Source organism: Notolepis coatsorum, assembly GCF_963971535.1.
Source record: "Notolepis coatsorum genome assembly, chromosome: 18".
In the NCBI taxonomy this organism is placed as follows: Eukaryota; Metazoa; Chordata; class Actinopteri; order Aulopiformes; family Paralepididae; genus Notolepis; species Notolepis coatsorum.
This window is the reverse complement of record NC_140182.1, coordinates 71495165-71518566: the sequence shown is the minus strand read 5'-3', so window position 1 is coordinate 71518566 and position 23402 is coordinate 71495165. Positions and strand designations below refer to the sequence as shown.

Sequence of the window (23402 nt, the reverse complement as noted above, 5' to 3'; positions counted from 1 at the left end):
CTGAGCTTGGGTTATTTGGCTGGAAAAGAGTGGCAGGAGGTCCTTACCTTCAGCAGGTTCTCACACAGGTCAGTGAAGATCTTGTTCAGGCCTTGGTTGGTAAGGTTGGCGTTACTCAACCTTAAGACCCGCACGGATGTAAACATCTGAAAGAAGAAGATGAGAAAGGGGAATGAGGGAGGAAATGAGGGAGGAAATGAGGGAGGAAAAGAGACGAGAGAACAGATTCTGTTCTGTGATCAGGTCTTCTTTTTCTTTTTCTGCACCATTTGCACGGAATAGCCTGCCAAATTAACTTAAACTCCTGGATCTAGTCACTCTTAATGAATTTAAACTCCAGGATCTAGTCACTCTTGAGGTTAACAGCCTCAAACGTTTAACAGGTGAACTTCGGAAGGATACTAATATCATGGCAGGGGACATTCTAGATTTACAATGCAGGAGCATGAGAGAAAATATCATAATACACGCAACACTACTATCACCGACATCTAAGAAGGGAGATCCCCCCTTGAATGGCCCTTCTAAGGTTTCTCTCCTCCACACTGCCTGTGGAGCATTTTTTCCCTATTATTAGGTTTTAGTGAGTTTTTCCTTACCTTCGCGTGGGGTATGTCTGGGAGTGTTGCATTCATTCATTTATTTGCATTTATTTTAAATTTGTTGGACCTTATGGTGTTCTTGTTCTGTTCTTGACTTATTGTTATGTTTCTTCTTGACTTGTTTAAAGAAGACGTGTCCGGCCCATGGGGACATTAACGTGTGTTGTCGGGCCTTACAAATAAATTTTATTTGATTTGATCATCGGACTTCGATGGACAACCACAAGCAAGCGTGTGTGTGTGTGTGTGTGTGTGTGTGTGTGTGTGTGTGTGTGTGTGTGTGTGTGTGTGTGTGTGTGCGCTGTATGAAACTGCTGTACCACTGCCGCTATTCTTGGCCAGGACGCTCTCGGAAAAGAGATGTTAATCTCAATGGGTCTCACCTGGTTGAATAAAGGTTAATGAAATGGGAGGGAAGCAACACCGTAACCATGGAGACTGACCTGTAGTCCCGAAGTCCAGTTGTAAATCCCAGGCATGATCTCAGTGTTGCAGCTGTAGAAGCCTGAAGGGGGACACACACAGAAAAAGGACAAGGAGGAGAGAAAGACACAAAGAGACGGCGGGACGATGACGTTCATTGTCAGAGCAGTGAGACAATAATGGAAGTAATTGAGTGCAGGGGAGTATATCTGTGTCTGCTGTGGAGACGTACCAGCGGGGGTCGGGCCGTCCGTAAGCAGGGAGTGGATGTCCTCCACAGCATCAGTGTCGTCAATCTACAAAAAGTTAAATACAATTAAAACATTGAACCTCCTTATAAATAACCTTCTAGGGGCCTGAGCAACTGTATAACATCTACCCTCTTTATACATAACCTTCTAGGGGCATGAGCAACTTTATAACATCTACCCTCTTTATACATAACCTTCTAAGAGCCTGAGCGACTTTAAAACATCTAACATCTTTATAAATAACCTTCTAGGGGCAATGAGCTACTTTAAAAACATCTCCTACTAAAATGAGGGATACACCACTTTCTCACTGTTGATACCGATGTCCAAATACTTATCTTCTCTGTTTTGGCCTGGTATCTCAAGATACAGACACTTCATGCCAAGGAAAATATATAAATTCATGTTTATCACACCTTGTTCAGAGGCGCGTTGCTGTGTATGAATGTCCGTTTTATATGCCACAAACAATCATTAATTTGATCTCGAGAGACAGCCCCTTCACAATCTAGCACCAATCCTCCTCACGCACTGATATGAGAGAGAGAGAGGGTGTGTGTGTGTGTGTGTGTGTGTGTGTGTGTGTGTGTGTGTGTGTGTGTGTGTGTGTGTGTGTGTGTGTGTGTGTGTGTGTGTGTGTGTGTGTGTGTGCTCCACACTATGAGGCTATGCTAAATTACAGGTAATCTCTGTGTTGTGCGTGGGCTGAATGAACATCCGGCCCTTTGCGCAAGTTATATTTTGGGAAGGGGTGAACTTAGCCCCTTTCGTGACTGTACTGCACCGAGTGAATCCACAGTCACTTCCTAGCCCATAGCCAACCAACCTAGATTTACCATGAAGGACTGGTTCTGCCCGAACCGTTTGTTATACAAGTATCACAGAGACATTTCAAAGGTACTCACAGTTGCACGAGGGTTTCGGACAGAGATACGTGATGGTTTGAAAGCTCGCCGTTGCTAATAAACATTTTAAATATTTTTTATAATCGTGTAAACATCACCGAGGCAGCGTTGCATGCTGGGCGCACCAGGCATGTCACAAATGCAGAGTAAGAGAAGAAGCGAACGCTGCCTCTGTGATGTTTACACCTTTATAAAAAGGGGGCTAGGGTGAACTTGGAGTTTTGAATAAAACACGCAAAAAATAGTTCTGCACGTGCGTTCCGTTGGTGGTTAATGTACCGTTGCATTCGTTCGGTATACAGCGCCTACTGAACCGAAGGTCCACTACTGAAACGGTTCAGTATGGATACGTGTACCATTACACCCCTATCAGACACAGACGCTCTGTTTTGGCCTGGTATCTCAGACACACACACACTGTTTCGCCCTGGTATCTCAGACACACACTCTGTTTCGCCCTGGTATCTCAGACACACACTCTGTTTCGCCCTGGTATCTCAGACACACACACACTGTTTCGCCCTGGTATCTCAGACACACACTCTGTTTTGCCCTGGTATCTCAGACACACACTCTGTTTTGCCCTGGTATCTCAGACACACACTCTGTTTCGCCCTGGTATCTCAGACACAGACACTCTGTTTTGACCTGGTATCTCTATCTCAGACACACACTCTGTTTCGCCCTGGTATCTCAGACACAGACACTCTGTTTCGCCCTGGTATCTCAGACACACACTCTGTTTTGCCCTGGTATCTCAGACACACACTCTGTTTCGCCCTGGTATCTCAGACACACTCTGTTTCGCCCTGGTATCTCAGACACAGACACTCTGTTTTGCCCTGGTATCTCAGACACACACACTCTGTTTCGCCCTGGTATCTCTATCTCAGACACGCACTCTGTTTCGCCCTGGTATCTCAGACAGACACTCTGTTTTGCCCTGGTATCTCTATCTCAGACACACACTCTGTTTCGCCCTGGTATCTCAGACACACACTCTGTTTCGCCCTGGTATCTCAGACACACACTCTGTTTCGCCCTGGTATCTCAGACACACACTCCGTTTTGCCCTGGTATCTCAGACACAGACACTCTGTTTTGCCCTGGTATCTCAGACACACTCTGTTTCGCCCTGGTATCGCAGATACAATACTCTGATTTGGCCTGGCATGGTATCGAGTGCGTCCCAGACTAAAAACAGCAACACACCTCCAGCACGAAGGCGTCCTTCTTGCCGTGCGACAGGTCCAGTTCCGACACCTCGTCGGAGCTCTCGGAGTGTGAGCGGAACAGCCTGGTGCGCTGCCTGGGCTCAGGAATGGGAGAGCCCACCACCTCGTCGGGCAACTCCTGTCGGAGCGGGAGATGCGGCGGCAGCGGTGAGTTCGACAGGACGTCACACAAAAAACACAGCAAGCACACCCCACAACTGTATCCCCTGCACACCTCTCAGGACCGCTAAGACACGCACTAGACTCCCATTCAGAAGCTCCCAAATCAACGGCACCATTAGTGACCCACCTGCTACTGTTAAGGTGAATATGGGTTTGGAAAGAGAGAAAGTAAAGGGGGTGAGAAAATACACCACGGTAACACACACACACACAGGTGAGGGGTGTGAAGTGAAGGGGAGATGGTCTTATTCTACATGTTACTATAAAAGCTCAGACGCCAAAGGCTCTCAGTCATGAATCCAGAAGAGAAACTCTCAGTAGCATCGTCTCAAGAGTGGGTTGCAGCAGAGGGGGGGGGGGGGGGGGGGGGGGTTGTGTTGAATACGGCTCCTCCGATTGGCGTATTCACATGGCAGCCATTTTGCTCTTATGTCAAGAGCGCAACGAAAAAGCAGTGGTGCAATAAGTACACAGTTCCTTTACTTAAGTAAAAGTAGAAATACCCAGATAAATGAGCACTCTGGTAAAAGTAAAAGTAGAGAAGTATTTGCTATTGAATGTACTCAAGTATCTAAAGTAAAAGTATGCATTCTACATGACGTTGGTGTATTCCAGTGCTTGGGAGCATTCAATCCTCGATCCATTGGACTCTATAAGTTATGTTAAAGTGGTGTGTGTGGTCCAATTCTGCTGCTCGGATTAAAAGTGATGTTAAAGTGGTGTGTGGTCCAGTTATGCTGCTCTGATTAAAGGTTATGTTAAAGTGCTGTGTGGTTAGGGATGGGTATCGTTAGGATTTTATCGATACTACTACTCTTATCGATACTGCTTAACGGTTCGGTACTTTATCGATACTTTTATCGGTTCTTTTTGCTTATTTTGCAAGAAAAAAAGACAATTAATTAAGAACAGAATCGACATTGCTTTATTATTTATAAATAAATATAATAAATATTATTTCTTCAGCAACAGTAACCCTGTGACACTCGTTCACCCTATCCTCCTTCATCCTTCCTCTAGCTGCTAGGGTGAAGGGACTTTGGGCTTGGCTGGGACCGGTGGTGGTAGAGGGAGGAGGGGTGGGCTGGGACATGGTGGCTGCAGCCTCAGCCTGACTATCTATAAAAAGTTGTCATCTTTCAAATATATTTGTAGCTAAACAATTAGCTAAGCAATTATATTTTATTTATTAGCCTATTCGTAATAATTCGTTCTTAGCCTAGCTATCTCCGTATCTTGGCTTACCTACAGTGGATGGAGATGGCACACTGCGAGCAAAGCAGTCGAAAACGGCGCATTTCTGCAGACTAATGTTATGTTTTGACAACAGATGTTTTGACAAATTGCTTGTATTGCCACCCATACTTGCAAATGTTTTATTGCACTTGTGGTAATGTGCGTTGTCGGCATCGACTTTCGTAAAGTGTACCCAGACTTTAGAGCGTTTCGTTCTCTCCGCCATGATGAGCGCATGCAGAGCTGTCTGTGTGCTGCGCGCTTCAGCACGGAGCCAAGTACCCGTATGTGTGTGAGTGTGAGCGACTCAAGCCACGATTGTGTGTAACTCAGTCCCGCTTCTCGTACAGACAGAGCGACACAGAGAGAGAGAGGAGAGATAGTTCACAACGTTTAAATTCCTCGGAAAAAAACTCCATAATTTCTCGAGTATCGATAGCAGTACTGATAACGTCGGAGCTTATCAATACTCAGTTTTTTTCTAATTTAGTACCGGATCCCGTTTAGAACCGGGTTTCGGGGGGCATTCCTATGTGTGGTCCAGTTATGCTGCTCTGATTAAAGGTTATGTTAAAGTGGTATGTGGTCCGTTATGCTGCTCTGATTAGGTCCTCTTGAAGTTAACGGGTTTCAAATGTGAAAGTACATTATCTTCATACATCTTTGCCGTGTTTTCTATGCAAAATATTTTTCTTCAAAGTAAGTAGTAACTGATGGGTTCAGATAAATGTAATGGAGTAAAAAGTACAATATTTCCTTTTAAATGTAGTAAAGTGAAGGAGAGTAAAAGTATAAAGTTCCCTAAAATGAAATTGTACTTACGTACAGTACTTGAGTAAAAAATACTTAAGTTACTTTCCACCACTGCATAAAAGTGAAATGGCCGCTGTGTGAATATGGTCAATGTTTGCTTTCTATCTGTCCTCCTAATCTGCCCCACAATGCAAAGTGCTAGTGCTAACATTTGCATGGTGGGCCTTTGATTAACAATAGGTATCGATTGGCTGCAAACAGTTGGCAGCTGATATTAGCGCCTCCAATTTCTGCCAGCTAATGTTAATCAAGATATGTTCAAACACGTTGCATTGTGGGGAAGATTAGGAGGACTGAACGACATCAAACGACGGGGGCAGCCATATTTAACACAGCCCCCCCCCCCCCAGTATCCTGTTTCCTATTACAGAGGTGTGTTACATCCAGCATAGTCGGTAAAGAACTGTGATTTGACAAGAGGAATAGTGAGTCATGCGTTGCCACGCGGCTGAAACTGGGCGAGCTCAGTACCATGTTTATGCCGCAGAACAGCTCAGGGTCCAGGGCAAACAATTTCTTTATTGACCAGGGAGAGACAAGAGTGTTGAGTTCATTATCATGATCACAACTACATCGTACAGTAAATACACATTTAGAATGAGATGAAGAACTAGAGACCTATAGAACTATTATAACAGAGGAAATCAACACGCAGGGTGACTGATAGACCCAGTCTTTTAGAGATGCTGTGTGTGTGTGTCTCACCGGCGGAGTGATCTGGTAGATCTCTTTGTTCTTGGCTATGGTGTCGTTGATGCGTTTCTGGATGGTCAACATGTGCTGCTCGTTGCTCATGTCCCCCGGGGTCTTCCCTGCTATCTGGATGCCCCCTGGCGCAGGCAGAGCCGTCAGATACACCCCCGTGGCAGACTGCACACAAACATACAGTGAAGGAACACAGTCATATACATTGACCTTACACATGTATACCTTGCTGGTCCCCGGCTGTAATATGTAACGCTACACTAGCTACATATCACAGCTGTAATATGTAATGCCACACTAGATACATATCACAGGTGTAATATGTAACGCTGCACTACATACACATCACAGCTATACTATGTAACGCTACACTAGCTACATATCACGGCTGTACTATGTAACGCTACACTAGGTACAGATCTAAATTGATTGCCTATATTTATGTCTTTCTACTATTACCCTGCTCATACCTGTACCCCCCCCCCTCCCCCATGATGCTATGACGCCCCAAATTTCCCCAAGGGGCTCAATAAAGGAATATCTCATCTTATCTTACATATACACACACAGAGTTTAAACTCACAGCGAGACCCAGCAGCATGTTCTCCCCCACGCTGATCTGGATGCGCAGGCCGAAGAGAGCGTTCATGCTCCTCAGCTTCAGCTTGTTCATCAGCTGAGTGTGCAGCTCGTACTCCATGAAGGGCAGCAGGTTGGAGATGGCCGTGGCGTTCACCTCCCCCTGGGTCTTCTTCTTTAAGCGACACAACCTGGAACACAACACAGCACCTGAACGCTCTGGACAGATTTTCAATTGATCCATCTCAGGATTGAGAAAAGAGGGCGGGGCTTGAGATAGGTAAAAAAGGATATACTGTAGTAGCAGTCAGAAATGGTCAATCTCAAGCAAAGTACGCATTTCATTACTCTTCATTACATTATACTTTATATTAATGATATGTGCAATGTTGCTGAACTGTTAAAGTTTGTTATTTTTGCAGATGATACAAATTTATATTGCTCAGAAAGTAATTTAAAGGAACTTTTGCCTGATATTGAAAGAGCTTGAAACTCTCAAAACTTGGTTTGATGTTAATAAATTGTCTCTCAATATTAAGAAAACTAAATTTATGGTTTTTGGAAATCAAAAAGAAATAGAGGGGGAGATAGAGTTAAAAATATGTGATGTAAAAATAGAAAGTTTTTGAGATCAAATTTCTAGGGGTAGTTATTGACCAGAAATTAACATGGAAACAACATGTTAAATATATTCAAGGAAAAATATCTATGTCAGTAGCAATATTGTATAAATGTAAGGATATATTAAACTACAAAGCCTTGCACAAAATGTACTGCTCATTTATACTTCCTTACATTTCTTACTGTGTGGAAGTATGGGGGTCGACATTTAAAAATACAGTCAATCCAATAGTCGTACTGCAAAAGCGGGCCATTCGGAACCTTTTCAAGGCTGGTTACTATGAACACACAAATCCATTGTTTATAAAGTCTCATATTATGAAATTTTATGATTTGGTTTACTATAAAACTATGCAAATAATGTACAGAGCTAAAGCAAAGTTACTCACAGATGGGGTGCAAAGGTTTTTTTCAACACATGAAAGAAAATATGATTTGAGAGATATTTGTAAATTTACTGTTCAGAAAGCTAAGAAAGTGATTAAAAGGAGGTGTATTTCTATTATTTGGGTTAACTTGTGGAACAATGCGGGAATGAGTAATTCGATTTTGGTTTTTAAGAAAAAGGTTTGTAAAGCTATTTTTGAAAACTACAAGGGTGAATAACACTGTTTTGTTTTCTTTTTTTTCTTTTAGAATACTGTTTTGGAATCTACATTTTTGTATTTTTTTGTAAAGCTAAATTTTGAAAAACTATAAGGGTGAATAATACTGTTTTGCTTGCTTTTTTATTTTTATTTTTTTAATACTGTTTGAGTGAATTTTGTTTTACATTTTTTGGTAAGAATATAGGACAGGCACATATAAGCACTATGCTTCAGTCTGTACCTTTTTCAGTCACTGTAAATAATCAAATATTGATAAATGATGTATATTGTACTGTGTGTGATGACTGAAAAAAATAAACTACTACTACTACTACTACTACTATAATATAATTAACCATTATCTGAACAAATGTAATCCAACAAAAAAAAACTAACCCTAACTAACCTTACTGTCATGCACTTGTCCTAATATACTAACCTATGCTGTAGCACTCAACACTTTGATGACCATTGTTACTCAGCTGATAAGAGTTGTGCCCTTCCTGATGACTTGTCGTACAGAACTTGTAAATCAAACACCATTGTGCTACTAGTACTAATCCCTTGGTATCCGTGTGGCCTTCGCAGATACAGTACTTTAACAGGCCAAAAACCGGTACCGGTGAACCTCTACCAACCATGATCACACCGAGTTAAACAGAAGCTATCTGGCTTGTATGAGGCAGTTAAACAGGTTAAACAGAAGCTACCTGGCTTGTATGAGGCAGTTAAACATGTTAAACAGAAGCTACCTGGCTTGTATGAGGCAGTTAAACAGGTTAAACAGAAGCTACCTGGCTTGTATGAGGCAGTTAAACATGTTAAACAGAAGCTACCTGGCTTGTATGAGACAGTTAAAAAGGTTAAAGGAGGCAGAAGCTACCTGGCTTGTATGAGGCAGTTAAACAGGTTAAAGAAAGGAGAAGCTACCTGACTTGTATGAGGCAGTTAAACAGATTAAAGAAGGCAGAAGCTACCTGGCTTGTATGAGGCTTGTATTGTCCTTGCCCCACAATGGTGGAATGAACTACCCATCCCAGTTAGGACAGCCGAATCCCGTCCAATCTTTCGCCGTCGACTAAAGACTCACTTCTTCAACCATTATCTGAAATGATTAAAAAAAAAAAAAAAAAAAAAAAAAAAAAAATCTAACCCTGACTAACCTTACTGTCATGCACTTGTCCTAATAAACTAACCTACACTGTAACACGCAACACTTGATGAACATTGTTACTCAGCTGATAAGAGTTGTACCCTTCTTGCTGTCTTGTCGTACAGAACTTGTAAGTCGCTTTGGATAAAAGCGTCAGCTAAATGACTAAATGTAAATGTAAATGTAAGTTAAAAAGGCTAAAGGTCCTGTGTCTTATAAATGGCCTTTTCCAGTGTTTAGCATTGTTTCCTAGCAATGGGGGTTTATATCAATGGGGTCTGTTTCTCTAATTCTCATGTTGGCTCATCAGTCTAGTCTCGAGTTCACGAGATCCTCCCTCACTCAACTAAGCCGTTCTGATTTGACGGTTTTGCTGACGTGAATAAGGCACTGGTTGTAGTCACCGCCCACAATCAACAATTCGCTCAACAACAGGGCGAGTGGAATTACTTCCTCAAACGGGTTGACGTGCGCGGGTGCCGACAGAGAGAATCAACAATTCTCTCAACAATGGAGCATTGGGAATAATGCGGAAGCGGTCTCCCTGTCCCTGACTCTCCCTCTCTCTCTCAACCTGCATTTTACACACAATCGCAGTTGAGCCGCTCACAGCGCACACGCACGCACGGAGCGATGTATCCTCTCTCTCTCTCAACCTGCATTTTACACACAATCGCAGTTGAGCCGCTCACACAGCGCACACGCACGCACAGAGCGATGTATCCTCTCTCTCTCCCTCTCTCTTGCTCGCTCGTTCTCTCTCTCGTATACATGTATCACGCTGTGTGGGTGACTGTCACTCAAAGCGCTTATGGGCGGAGCCCAGCCCAAAAACGGCTTGAAATCTTGAAGTGGAAAAATGCTGCTTTAGAGTAATTGATTAGAAATAGAAAACAATGCATTAAAAAAAAAAAAAAAAAAAAAAAAAAACTTTACAGATGTGTTCCATAGACTCGCAGGAATTGTGTAAAGTTGCCCAAATAGTGAAAGGAATAGCAATGCATGTCCCCTTTAACGAAGGCAGAAGCTACCTGGCTTGTATGAGACAGTTAAAATGTTAAAGAAGGCAGAAGCTACCTGGCTTGTATGAGGCAGTTAAAAGGTTAAAGGAGGCAGAAGCTGGGGGGGCGGAGCTGAGCGATCATGGAGTAGACGTGTTTCACATGAGCTCCCTTCTACCGTGCTGAATATACGTTTCTCCCCATTAGTCTTTATTTTATTTTTATTTGTTTTTTATTTGTTTGCTAAGTCGTCGTGTTTAGTATACATTCATCGACTTTTTTCGACTTTCTACGATGACGGGGGTGGAAACCAGAGCCATGAAACCATGCGCCACAACCAGCAAGCCGTCACCGCCGGGCCTAGCCACACCGTCTCCCGCTGTCGGGGAGTTAAGCGAAGCTGTGCTCTTGGTCATGACCAAGCTACACGCAGACTCTGAGACACGCATCGCTGAAGCACAGAAGAAAGTGTTGGCGGATTTCTGTGTCAGCCTCCGTCGTGAGATATCAGAAGAAATACGGCTGGCGGTAGTCCCGCTGACAGACAAGATGCAGACGATTCACGCTGCCTCATCGGCTAATGCTAACGAAATAGCCATGCTAACGACGGAGGTATCATTACAGTGTGAGAAGATGGCGGGTCTCGAATCCGCCCTGCTGGCTAGGCAGGCTGAAGTCAACAAACTACAGTCGGCAATGGAGGGGATGCAGTCCCGGGATAGACGCCACAACGTCAGGATTGTTGGAGTACCGGAGACCAGCGGTGAGGGCCGTCTCTCTGAGACCGTGCCCGAACTGCTGCAGAAGATACTAGGGACGGACGTCCTCCCTTTGCCTCCTATCTGCGAATCGGCCTACAGAGCGGGCAGGTTTTCTCCCGGCGTGAACAAAGAGCCGAGGCCCATCATAGTCAAGCTGAACAGACTCCAGCAGAGAGATCTCATCATGCGGTCGGCTCGTACCAGAAGGGGTAATCTGAGGCTTGGCGATCACAAAGTGGCCATTTTCGAGGACTTTACACCGGAGGTTCAAGCACAGAGAGCCGAATACAAGGTGGTCCTGACTAAGCTATGGAAACTAGGCCTGAGGCCCACGTTATTCGCTCCCGCGAAATTATCTGTGTTGGAGAAGGTCGGTGGTCAGCGTTTGTTTTGGTCGTTGGCTAAAGCGAAGGAATATCTCGCGGAGACACCCGAGTCTGTTGCTTGATATCTATGGCGGGTGAGTGACTTGGCGGTTTGGGCCTATATACATTGATTAGGCCGACTGTTCACAAATACTTGCTGTCATGCCCAGACATGCTAACTGCCCAATGCCCATCCAACTGGCGGTGCTTCCCAATGACTTCTGTTACTTGCTAAAGCTGACCTCATGGTCGTACTTGTGTATCGCCTCTTTGGAAGCTAACGAGCTAGCTGAACAATGTACATAATAGGCTAACGTGCTATCCGGATTCATCACTAGCTTACGCGCTAGCCTCGGGCTAACCAGCGGGCTTCGTCTATAGTCTGCGCTGAGACATTCGAGACCCGTTAATGGTTACGTATTTTAGTTGCTGTTGCTGTTCAAAGGGACATTGGTTTGCACAATTCAAGAGTGATCGAATCCCTAACTAACTTCTGGTATGCTTTTATTTTTATATCCAGGTTGTTTTGAACTTTGGGATCCATAGTAGAAGCCAAGGTCGGTTGAATATGCATATACAATATATGATAACAGGTTGGGTCGGGTATGGCTTGCACTTCATGGCTATATGGTTATATGGCTTGCACTTTAGCCATGCCCCTCTTTTCCTTTCTTTTTTCTTTCTTATTGTCGCTGTTTTTATGTCATCTGTATGCGCGATTTAAATGTGATCCGATTCTACCTTGGACTAACTGCTGGTTTGCCTTAATTTTGTTTTGAATTTTCCGTGATCCATTTATGCTATAACGTTGCGACATTAATATGCAGACTCCAAGGTAGATGGTTACAGGGTTGATGCTGAGTAATTATATAATAATTATTGTCGCTGTTTTAATGGCATTTGAATGAGCAATTTAACTGTGATTCGATCCTACCTTGGACTAACTGCTCCGACCGATATCTTTATTGAAACAATGTATGATAACAGGTGGTGTCAGGTGTTGCCTATTACCATCCCCAGATTAATTAATTAATTAATTAATGAATGTGTTTAATTCTATTCTTACATAGGTTATGTCATTTCAGCCGTTGTGCCTGATCAGAGGGACAGCTAAAGGGGTGCACTTTGACCATAACCCTTTTTTTTCCCTTCCTTCCTTCCTTCCTTCCTTCCTTTTTTTTTTTTGTTTTGTTTTTGTCATTGTTTAATTGACATTGTTCACACAATTTTGCACAATTAACCTGTGACCCGATCCTGCCTTAAGACTATCGGCTGGGATGCTTTAATTTAATTTTGTTTTGAATTTTCCTATACCCTTTTGGGCTATTACAATGCGACGTCGAAGCGCAGATTCGGAAATAGATGGTTGCAGGTTGATGTGGAGTTATTATTTAATAATGGCTATTTTTACCATTATGGTTGTCTCATGTTGGGGCCAGGGCTCAGGTGGGTTTCGACCGATATCTTTATTGAATTTTATTTTTATTATTATTTGTGTTTATTGGACTAGTGGGGGTTTACTCAGGGGTTTATTTAGAGGGGGGTTGGAGTGGGGAGCGTCTTATTGATCCATGTCTCTAGTGGGAAGTGATAGGAAGATGACCATCCTCAGTGGATGGGGCATAGGGTGGGGATTGGAGAGTGGGTATAGGGGGCCTTATAATAGGACGGGTGGGGTAGGGTTTAGAGTAGAAGGAGGGGGGGCTGTAGCTGGGGTGGTATTTTTATGTGTTTTATGTACTGTTGTCTTAAATGTGTGTAATTGTTCCTCCTCTGAACTCCTGGGATTGACCGTCCGGGCCCGCCGGGATCAGCACCTCTGTACTCAGCCTGGCTGCACTGGTATGTTCTCTACGCATTTATACAAGCTCGACCATGGCTAAATTGAATATTTTAATTTGGAACGCAGGAGGGCTTAACGCCCCACACAAGCGTGCCAGTGTCCTTTGGCTATTGAAGAGGAGAAATATTGACCTTGCTCTCCTTAGCGAGACGCATTTATTGGTAGGTGACGTGTCAAGACTGGCAAATCGGCAATATCACGTTATCTCCTCATCCTCAGCCGATGATAAGACGAAAGGAGTAGTCATAGTTACAAGACGTAACCTTGATATCAAAATCTTGGATGTATGGTCGGACACGGAGGGAAGGATTACTATAGCAAAAGTTGAATTCTTGCATAGGAAGATGGCTATAATAGCATTGTATGCTCCTAACACATTTGATTCAGCGTTCTATAATACAATCACTAAGACTATGTTGGAACTTAATGGATACGCTCTCATTGTGGGTGGCGATTTTAATGCGTGCTGGGATGCGGAGATGGATAGGTCCGGGCCCTCTGAAACGAGCGACCAAAAACGGGCCTCTAAGGCCCTTAGGATGTGGGCCAAAGACACGGGGCTCACAGACCTTTGGCGCTTATGCAACCCCACCCTCAAAGATTACTCTCACCTGTCAGCCAGACACAAAAGCTTCTCTCGAATTGACTATGCATTCGCGTCCCCTAATATGTTTGATAGTTTCGATGTCTCATTGGTTCCCTTGGCTCTCTCAGACCACAAGGGGATTTTCCTTACGGCAACCTTTGGCAGGCTCTCCGCAAGAGCTCCCAGATGGCGTTTTAATTCGACCTTGCTAAAGAACGATGACTTCTGTTCTGAGTTCAGGAGTAAACTAGCTGAATTTTTGCAGATCAACGTTGGCACAGTAGAAGACCCCAGGGTCCTGTGGAACGCATTGAAAGGATTTATCAGGGGTCATGTCACACTATTTGCGAAAATCCCGGTCAAAAAAGCTAGAAGGACTGGAATCATTATATGCGGACCTATACGCATCCTTGCAAACTAACTATAATGAACGACTAAACACACAACGTAAGATAGTCAAAAAAGAAATAAACTCCATACTTAAACAACAGTCTGAGTTCTTGATACATAGGACAAGACAAAATTACTATTTTCACAGCTCCAGACCTAGCCATCTATTGGCAATGAAAATACGCTCAAATGATCATTTCTCGGATATCCCCTCAATTAGAACGAGCCAGGGTGCAGTCACTACTGATTCGAAAAAGATCAATGACACTTTTAAAGAGTTTTACTCACAGTTATATAGCTCAGAGGGTAATCTTGATGACTCTAAATTTAAATCGTTCATTGGCGGGCTTGAGATACCCCACATTTCTGAGGAAGAGGCCAAGGAACTGGGGAGACCGATTACTCTCGTAGAATTGAGGGAGACGATTGTTGAAATGCAGAGGGGTAAGGCACCAGGCTGGGATGGTATTCCACCCGAAGTGTATTTAGCTTTCTGGGACCAACTGGGTCCATTGATGCTCGATATGATCAATTACGCTATCGAACAAGGGGAGTTCTCAAGAGATGTCAATATGGCGTTGATTTCTTTACTTCTCAAGAAGGACAAAGATCCCAATGATTGTGGTAGCTATAGACCCTTGAGTCTTCTCGGGGCCGATTTAAAGGTGTTTGCCAAGGTGCTGGCCCGTCGCCTGCAGAGATTTATGTCTGTATTGGTACACTGCGATCAAACTGGTTTTATCCCGGGGCGTCTGGCTGCAGATAATCTTAGGAGGCTGTTGCATGTAATCGATAACAGTAAAGACAATACAACTCCGTCCACAGTTCTGTCTTTGGATGCCATGAAGGCGTTTGACAGACTTGAATGGTCATACCTGTGGAAGGTACTTGAGGTCATGGGTCTTGGAAAGAGTTTTATTCATATGATTAAAGTCCTGTATGCCTCGCCGTCTGCGATGATACTGACAGGCAAAAACTGTTCCACACTCTTTCCAGTCTCCAGATCTTCTAGACAGGGTTGCCCTCTGAGCCCGGGACTGTTCGCGCTTTCCCTTGAACCTTTGGCCCAATTTATTAGGCAATCGGAGGACATCGTCCCCATAATGGTCAACAATACTCCACACAAAATTGCTCTCTATGCGGATGACCTGCTGATTTTCATGGACGACCCCTCCCGGTCGGCCACAAAATTATTGAGGATAATCGACGACTTTGGTAAATTGTCAGGTTTTAAGATTAACTGGAACAAATCAGCCTGCCTACCTCTTAATGAACTGGCCAAGGCGGTACGACTACCAGCTGATATCCCCATAGTAGAACATTTTAAATACTTGGGCATAGAGATATTCCCCACGCTGAACCAAACTACTAAGTACAACTTCACGGGTACTTATGATAAAATACGCCAGGATCTAGACAGGTGGTCGTCCCTTCCTAACTCCTTACAAGCCCGGGCTTCCATAATCAAAATGAACATCCTGCCTAGGATAAATTTTATTAGCTCAATGCTCCCCCTGCCCCCTCCAATAGACCACTGGCGCAAGGTACAATCGATGGTATCTAAGTTTATCTGGAATAACAAACGCCCGAGAATCAAAAGGGCTACTACTCAACGTAGAAAACAAGATGGGGGCCTCGCAATCCCTGATTTTAAACTTTATTTCTGGTCCTTTTCACTGAGACCTCTGATGTGCTGGCTAGACCCTGTAGAGGCTGTATCGTGGCGCTCCTTAGAAGCGGCGGCGGTATCTCCGCTAAGATTGCAGGATGTAGTGTACTCCACTGTCTCTATTTCGAAATGCCGGCTGAGGTATGGACCGATCATAACTCACGTGATCCAAACGTGGCGTAATGTACAGAGGTTGTGTGGGGTTAAATGCCCTTGGCACCTGGACTCTCCAATTTTTAATAACCAGCAATTACTTGTTGGACACAAGCCGGTTAATATTCCTCAATGGCAAAGGAGGGGAGTGCATACTCTGGAGGATATTTATGATAAGAACGGCCTCCGTGCGTTTCAGGACTTAAGAGAATTTTATGATCTTCCCGGCGAGTCCTTCTTTCTTTACCTTCAACTAAGGTCAGCACTGAGGGCGCATGGCGTACCGTGGGCTCAAGCCTTGCACCCACACCCCTTCCTCAGGCTCATAGTGGACAGGACGACATCCAGAGGGTTTGTCTCCGACTTTTATACGCTCTTAATTCAATCCACGTATAAAAATGTATCATTGGATACAATCTGGCGTGTGGATATACCGGAGTTGGACCCCGAGTTTGACTGGGATGATGTTTGGGCAAATGTGGCATTATCTTCCTGCAACCCCAATCACCAGCAAATTAATTTTAATTATATTCATAGGACCTATCTTACACCTAGGAAGCTGTATGCTATGGGACTGATAACCGACTCTCGGTGTACTTTGTGCTCTCAAAAGGCCACTGGCACTTATATGCATATGTATTGGGATTGCCCACCAGTGGCCCGCTTCTGGAGGTCAATAACGGACAAACTTTCAGATCTGTGTGGCTTAACTATCCCATTCACAGCTGTTACGCTACTCCTGAACGATATAACGACACTACCCGCGTCCGTACAACTGAAAAGGGTTGTCCTAGCGGGCGTCACAGCAGCGAAGAAGCTAATAGCAATGAGATGGAAGGAGCCTGAGAAACTTACAATGATTAACTGGTCCCTAACTCTATTGGATGTGATTTATCTTGAGATATCCACAGCCCGGGTGATTGGGGTGGGGCAGGCTGGAATTGACCTGTGGTTCGCAGCAGCTGAGAAGGTAAAGACCGCAGTGTGCGGCTGAGCGGGGTTGGGGTGCGTGTTCGGGTGAGTCCGGCGGTCTCTTGGGAGGGGGAGGAGGAAATGTTTTTGTCTGTCTTGTCTTTTGTCTTGTCATCTTGAGTTTAGCTGGGGATATTATGGGGGGGCAGCTATTTAACTATTTAACTATTTCTTCACTGTTTGGCCACTTTTACACGGTCTCTGTGAGTCTATGGAACACCTCTATAGGTTTTTGTTTTTTCATGAAGGTTCATTGCTCTGTTTTCGGGTCGTGTTCGCAAAAAATGGTCCTTGTGGTGGATTGGAGATGTACGTTTTATTAATATAGGGTCACACGGCCGGGAATCAGGGCTGAACACTGGGAAAGACCATTTATTAGATAGTACCCCTTGGAATTAAATTTAGAAGGTTGAACTCTGTTTTCTTTTCTCTTGTCTGTATAATTGTTAGTCTGTATTATTATTATTGTTTTTGTTATTTTCTTGTGAAGTTCTATGTATTGTGATTGTGGTTAATGTGTTGTCTTGTTTCATGTGAATAATAATAAAAATTTGATAAAAAAAAAAAAAAGGAGGCAGAAGCTAACTGGCTTGTATGAGGCAGTTAAAAGGTTAAAGAAGGCAGAAGCTACCTGGCTTGTATGAGGCAGTTAAAAGGTTAAAGAAGGCAGAAGCTACCTGGCTTGTATGAGGCAGTTAAACAGGTTAAAGAAGGCAGAAGCTACCTGGCTTGTATGAGGCAGCCTTTTCCAGTCACAGCTGCTTCAGACGGCAGGTCAATGGTTGTGAACAGAACATCAGGAACCTTCAGGGAACAAAATTATATCACCCTCAAGTGGCCACAGTAAAGGTAACCGACGCCGTTATAGATTAGAGATTGTGTGTGTGTGCGTGCATGCGTGCGTGCGTATATAGTGTTTGTGTATATAGTGTTCAAGATTTCAAGAGTTTTATTTGTCACATAAATACACAAGACATGTAGTGAAATGAAGGTGGCCATGCCTGCCTCGATTGTTGAATAAAATAGAATAGATAATAAAATAGACATACAATGCTAAGCTTAAGAATTAAAGGTAATGAGTACTATATACAATAATATACAAATAGTTTTTTTTAAAGTGACCTTTTTTGTAGTGTGTGTGTGTAGTGTGTGTGTGTGTGTGTATAGTGTGTGTGTGTGTGTGTGTGTGTGTATAGTGTGTAGGGCTGTACCGAATGTCATTTTTCAATGTCATTCGAAGCTTCTATTGAAGTATTCGAACGAAGCTTTTAACTAAATCCTCAATTTGAATAAAGTGATTAATCTGATTAAATGCGTATTTTTTTATTAAATCAACTTTCTTTAATGAATATAACTCATCAGTTTCGTCAAATATAAATAATCCAATAAGAGCACGTTGGTACGAAAGTGATGGTGACGTCTTATAGTATAATATTAGTGTAGCCTAAACTTTATCTGCAACTGTGAAGAAAAACCCCATTGGTTTAAACAGATTGAATAGACATATACAAAAAAGATTTATATTTATATATATAAAAAAAAAAAAAAATATTATTATTATTATTATTATAATTTTTTTCGAATGTTGATTTAGAATTCGAATTAGGGCTGGGCGATATGGCCTCTAAATGATATCGCGATATTTTTTGGCCATATCACGATACACGATATATATCGCGATATTTTGACATTTCCTCTAAAGCACTTAAAAATGCTTGATTTAACCCTTTGATGCATACAGTCACGCCAATATGATGATTATAATAAGTCCCTGCAACACATGTTTGCATTATTAAACCATGAAGATGCTTTAAAAAATAATTAAATGAAAACGTACTAAGAGTAGTCTACTGACACACTAATAAAATGTATTTACATCTAAGATCATTTATATAAAAACTCTTGGGTGCCAAAGACTTTTGCACAGTACTGCGTTTTCTATCCACTTTAGCCAAACACACACACACATATATATATAGGGAACAAAATAAGTACCCGCCAACCGCCAATGGCGGGCAGATTTAAGGTTTGGCGAGTAACAATGAGAGGTCTGCCCGCCACCTGGCGTGTAACAAAATAGTTCATATCGATACTCTTATTTTGGAAATCCTGCGCGGGTCTCATTTCCGCCCCAAGCGCAGCTCCAGTCATAATATCTATGGCTCCGGCAGCTAGCAATGTTCGGCTCATATCGATACTCTTATTTTGAAAACCCCAGTCCGTGCTAATGTCTGTGTGGCGCAGGGCGGTCAAGCAGAGGAGCAGGGCTACACAGCAGTGCGCCTATTTTGCGACCCGAAATAAGTATGTGTTTTTTTTTCTTCTCACAACGGGTCAAATGCATCTAACATGCTTTGCATCGTCGCCATTCCTTTATGCCCACATCGCCCGAAATTAACGTTACGTTAGCGTAAGCTAACAAGCTAATCCTGATCAGCGGCAGAGCCATAGAGAACAGCAGACAGTGTGGACTGGGGAAAGGGAAATGGGGGGGGGGGGGGGGGCACTCTCCCTTTCTCTGTGTGTGTGCGTGCGTTTGGAAAGACGATGAAGTCACTAGTCAGGACTCAGGACAGGAGTATATTATAGTAAACTGAGGATTACTGAGGATGGACAGATAATGTTGATATTCAAATATAAAAAAGTTTCGAGAGGAGTGGAAGTTTGAAGACAGACTAGACTACAATATGATGCGGTGTGGTGAGTTGAAACAGTGTGTGTGTGTGTCCCGACCCCACTTCTATGTTTCAATAAATTATTTGCATTTAAAACTATTAACGCTGACTCATTCCTTCAGTCCACTCAAAATTATGCTAATATTCCTTATGTTGTTTATGATATTAATTGAAAATAGCATATGAGAGTATTATATAGTAATAATAACACATGGCGATATACTAAAAAGCTATTTATAATTTTTGGCTGGTAAAAAATCTGCCTGGCTGGTAGTTTTTTAAATCTACCAGCCAAATGGCTGGTAAGTCAAAAAGTTTATTTTGTTCCCCGTTAATAATATATATACACACTACTGTGAGAAAATAATAATCACACACAAAGGGATAATGGCTTATAGCAGACTTAATGATTTTAGAATATTTCAGATAATGAAATTAAATGTTTATATCATCAACTATCCAGTTAGTATTTATACTGTAACGTTTGGCTACTTTAAATCATTGAATGTAGAGAGCGAGAGAGAGAGCGAGCGAGAGCGAGAGAGGGCGGGAACGCGCAAGAGAGCCAGCCCCCCCCCCCCTCGGGTTTTGTTCTAGGTTTGCGTTTTGATCGTCTAAGCTGCCGTAGGTGATGATGTCACACTCGAATGTAAACAGGAAGAGTTTAACACACGGAGATGGAAACTGGATGATATAAAGAAACGAATAACCAATAAATATGAAGTTATGTTTAAACTTCTGTTGTCAAGCGTCGTCAATATAACCCACCCCCTTTCCTCACAAATGGAACTAGTGTTGTGGAGTCCGCTTTGAGCGTTTTCCAGGGTTAGCATCTAACGCTAGTTAGCTTAGCCTAGTCATCATGGATAACTTGGTTAGCAGCTAACGTCATAGCTGTCAACCATCCCGTTTTTCCCGGGATTTTATGGTATTTCAACCTTCCTTCCCGCCGTCATCCCGTTCCCGTATTTTCACTGTTTAAAAAAAAAAAATTTTTTACAAAATGGCTGCAATTCCCCACAGGTGGCAGCAGTGTAGATTAGAACGTTAGCACAGGAAGTCAGACCGGAAGACGGTTGCGACCCGAAGAAGAACAGCGACCAGAATCCGGATAAAGGAGGGGTTTAGCTCGAAATGTATTACATTCTACGATGGACTTAAGAGAGGATTGTGCGGTTCCACCAGCTAAGAAAAACCAAGAAGAGCTGCAAATATCGCCAAGTGGGGGGAGACGTTCCCGTACCTCACGAAAAGCAACGTTTCAACACTCTATGCTTTTTGTAAATTATGCCGCGCTGATTTCAATGTCGCACACGGAGCAAAAAGCGACGTCAGTCATCATGACCAATCGGCGAGGCATAGAGGAAATGAAAATTTTTCACAAATACACTCCTCAGAAGGTGTTGAGAAATGCGAGGTCTGCAACCTATACCTACAACAGGTCCCTGGCCGATGCAAGAGACCCCCACAGGGAATGAAGTGGTATCCCCCATCCATTTCAGAGTGATAAAACAGTCTAATTAGATTAGATTAAAATGTATTGTCATTATACAGTACAACGAAGACATTTGGCATCCAACCAGAGTGCAAATGTAACAGTAAAGTGCGTGGGGCGGCGTGGCTCAGGGGTAGAGCGGGTCGTCCAATGATCGAAGGGTTGGTGGTTCGAATCCCGCTCAAGCCCATGTCCATCTCACTGCCGTTGTGTCCTTGGGCAAGACACTTAACCTACTTGCTTCGTATGCATGTGAATGAATGTTGGTGGTGGTCGGAGGGGCCGTAGGCGATGATTATTCGCCACGCTTCCGTGAGTCTGCCTCAGGGCAGCTCTGGCTGCAATTGTAGCTTACCACCACCGGTATGACTGTGTATGAACGAATAATGGACTCTGTAAACGCTCTGGGGTCACTGGGGTGTCACGAAGAGCGCTATATAAATCCAATCCATTATTATTATTATTAATAGTAATATACAATACTAATCAGATGTATGTACAGTACAGATCACTTTAAACAAAATGACACTTTAAAGGAAGGAGGTATTGTATAGTTTAGATACATTAAGAGTTACAATTGTATTGTAGTGTACATAGGAACCAGTTTTTCAGGAACTTGGCATGTCTTTTTTTTATCATGCATATCTTGTGTTACCTATTCTTTTTTCTATGCCTATTTTTATTGTATTTTGCACAATCAATCCGCATTTCACTGTATGTATGTGACAAATAAACCTCTTTATTCTTCTTGAGTTGTAGTATTAATATGTACAGTGATGAAGGTATAAAGACACTATGGTAATACATTGATTGATTGCTAACTTTAACAGATTGCAGAATGGGTACAATATGGCGCAATACACAATTGTTTTTATTTAATTTTTTATTATCTTTCTTCCCCTCCTTTTTCCCGATTTTTTCTCCCATCCCACCCTTCCTGGTTGTTGCGTACTTTCCCCTACTGTTGGTCCGGGAGACCGGAGACTGTCACAAAGTGTCACATGCTTTCCTCCGATGCATGTGCAGCCTGCCGGCAGGCCAACCTGGCCGCGCAGGTTCTCACCGGGGAGAGTGTAGCGTGTGGGAGGCCACACTATCTCTCCTTAGTTCCAACCCTTGCTGAGCAGGCGCCCCGACCGAACTGTAGGGGTCGCTGTCCACAACGCCCAGGACCCACCCTTCAGCTTTCCCACCCTCTGATACAGCCAATTGTATCAGTGTGAGAGGCCAGCCAAGCTGATAGCAACGCCGGGAGCTGGATTCGAACAGGCGAATCCAGTGTCTCCCGGTGTTGGTGACGAACGTAGTCTCCGTGCGCCACCTGCCCCCCCAATACACAATTGTTAAGGGGATGCAGACCAGAGAAGGACTTCTTCCCCCATTTTCAATTCATCATAACATTTATGTATGCATTGTAAGATTTCAATAAATATGAACATGACAGCATTTCACTTTCAACCAGGTATCTGATTAATTTTATTTAACGAGTGGGAGGAGACTACATTGGGAGGGGGCGGGGCCGGGGGGAGGGGCGAAATTTCCCATTTTTTCAAATGCCAATGTTGACAGCTATGGCTAACGTTAGCCCATTGCTTGCGTCAATTAAATTGCATGTCATTAAAGGTCCGCGCTGGTCTGTCTAATGAAATTACAATTGCATGTAATTTAAGGTCCGCGCTGGTCATGTGTCTATAATGAAATGAGAGGACAGCTCTGCGCAAAAGCAAGTCTCATCTCAGCCGCAACGTGACAACATATACTCGATGTTCACGATATAGTAATTTACTACATCTCATGTAGAACAAGCCGCGATACATCGAGTATAGGGCTGCACGATTTTGGGAAATAATCTAATTGCGATTTTTATCAAAGATATTGCGATTGCGATAAAATTTGCGATTATAATTTAAAAAAAAATAAGCAGCCCACAGCGGTTTATTGTAAAATGCGGCTTGCATCTGGCCTACGCGGTGGGTCTTTTCGGGACACCGAGCCTGAATTTTTCTTTTTACCTGGGAATCGATACCGGTACCCAACGGTACCTTTTTTTTCTGTACTTTACTCTCCCTCTCTGAAGTCTTAACTTCACAACACACAATCTAAAACCCCTTACCTCCCTCTCCCAAACCGATCTTGTATCTCAATGGGACTTCCTGGTTAAATTATGTTAAAAAAAAAAAGAAAAAAAAATTTAATTGCAGGCCTGGCGATTTGATAATT

At 43.2% G+C, this 23402-nt stretch overlaps 1 protein-coding gene across 7 annotated transcripts in view; it reads right to left on the bottom strand.

Annotated features, from left to right (window-relative positions):
- c2cd5 (C2 calcium dependent domain containing 5) overlaps positions 1-23402 on the bottom strand; it is a 154036-nt gene that overhangs the window by 61746 nt on the left and 68888 nt on the right. For 5 of the 7 annotated variants that reach the window (XM_084335043.1, XM_084335044.1, XM_084335045.1 and 2 more), the window contains exons 14-21: positions 17737-17816; positions 6916-7102; positions 6333-6497; positions 6099-6143; positions 3394-3534; positions 1258-1321; positions 1046-1107; positions 48-146 (exon numbers count right to left, since the gene is read on the bottom strand). In XM_084335043.1, coding sequence (XP_084191169.1) covers positions 48-146; positions 1046-1107; positions 1258-1321; positions 3394-3534; positions 6099-6143; positions 6333-6497; positions 6916-7102; positions 17737-17816 — 843 coding nt within the window. The remainder of the gene's footprint in view (positions 1-47; positions 147-1045; positions 1108-1257; positions 1322-3393; positions 3535-6098; positions 6144-6332; positions 6498-6915; positions 7103-17736; positions 17817-23402) is intronic. The other 2 variants (XM_084335046.1, XM_084335049.1) reach the window with 1 other exon arrangement.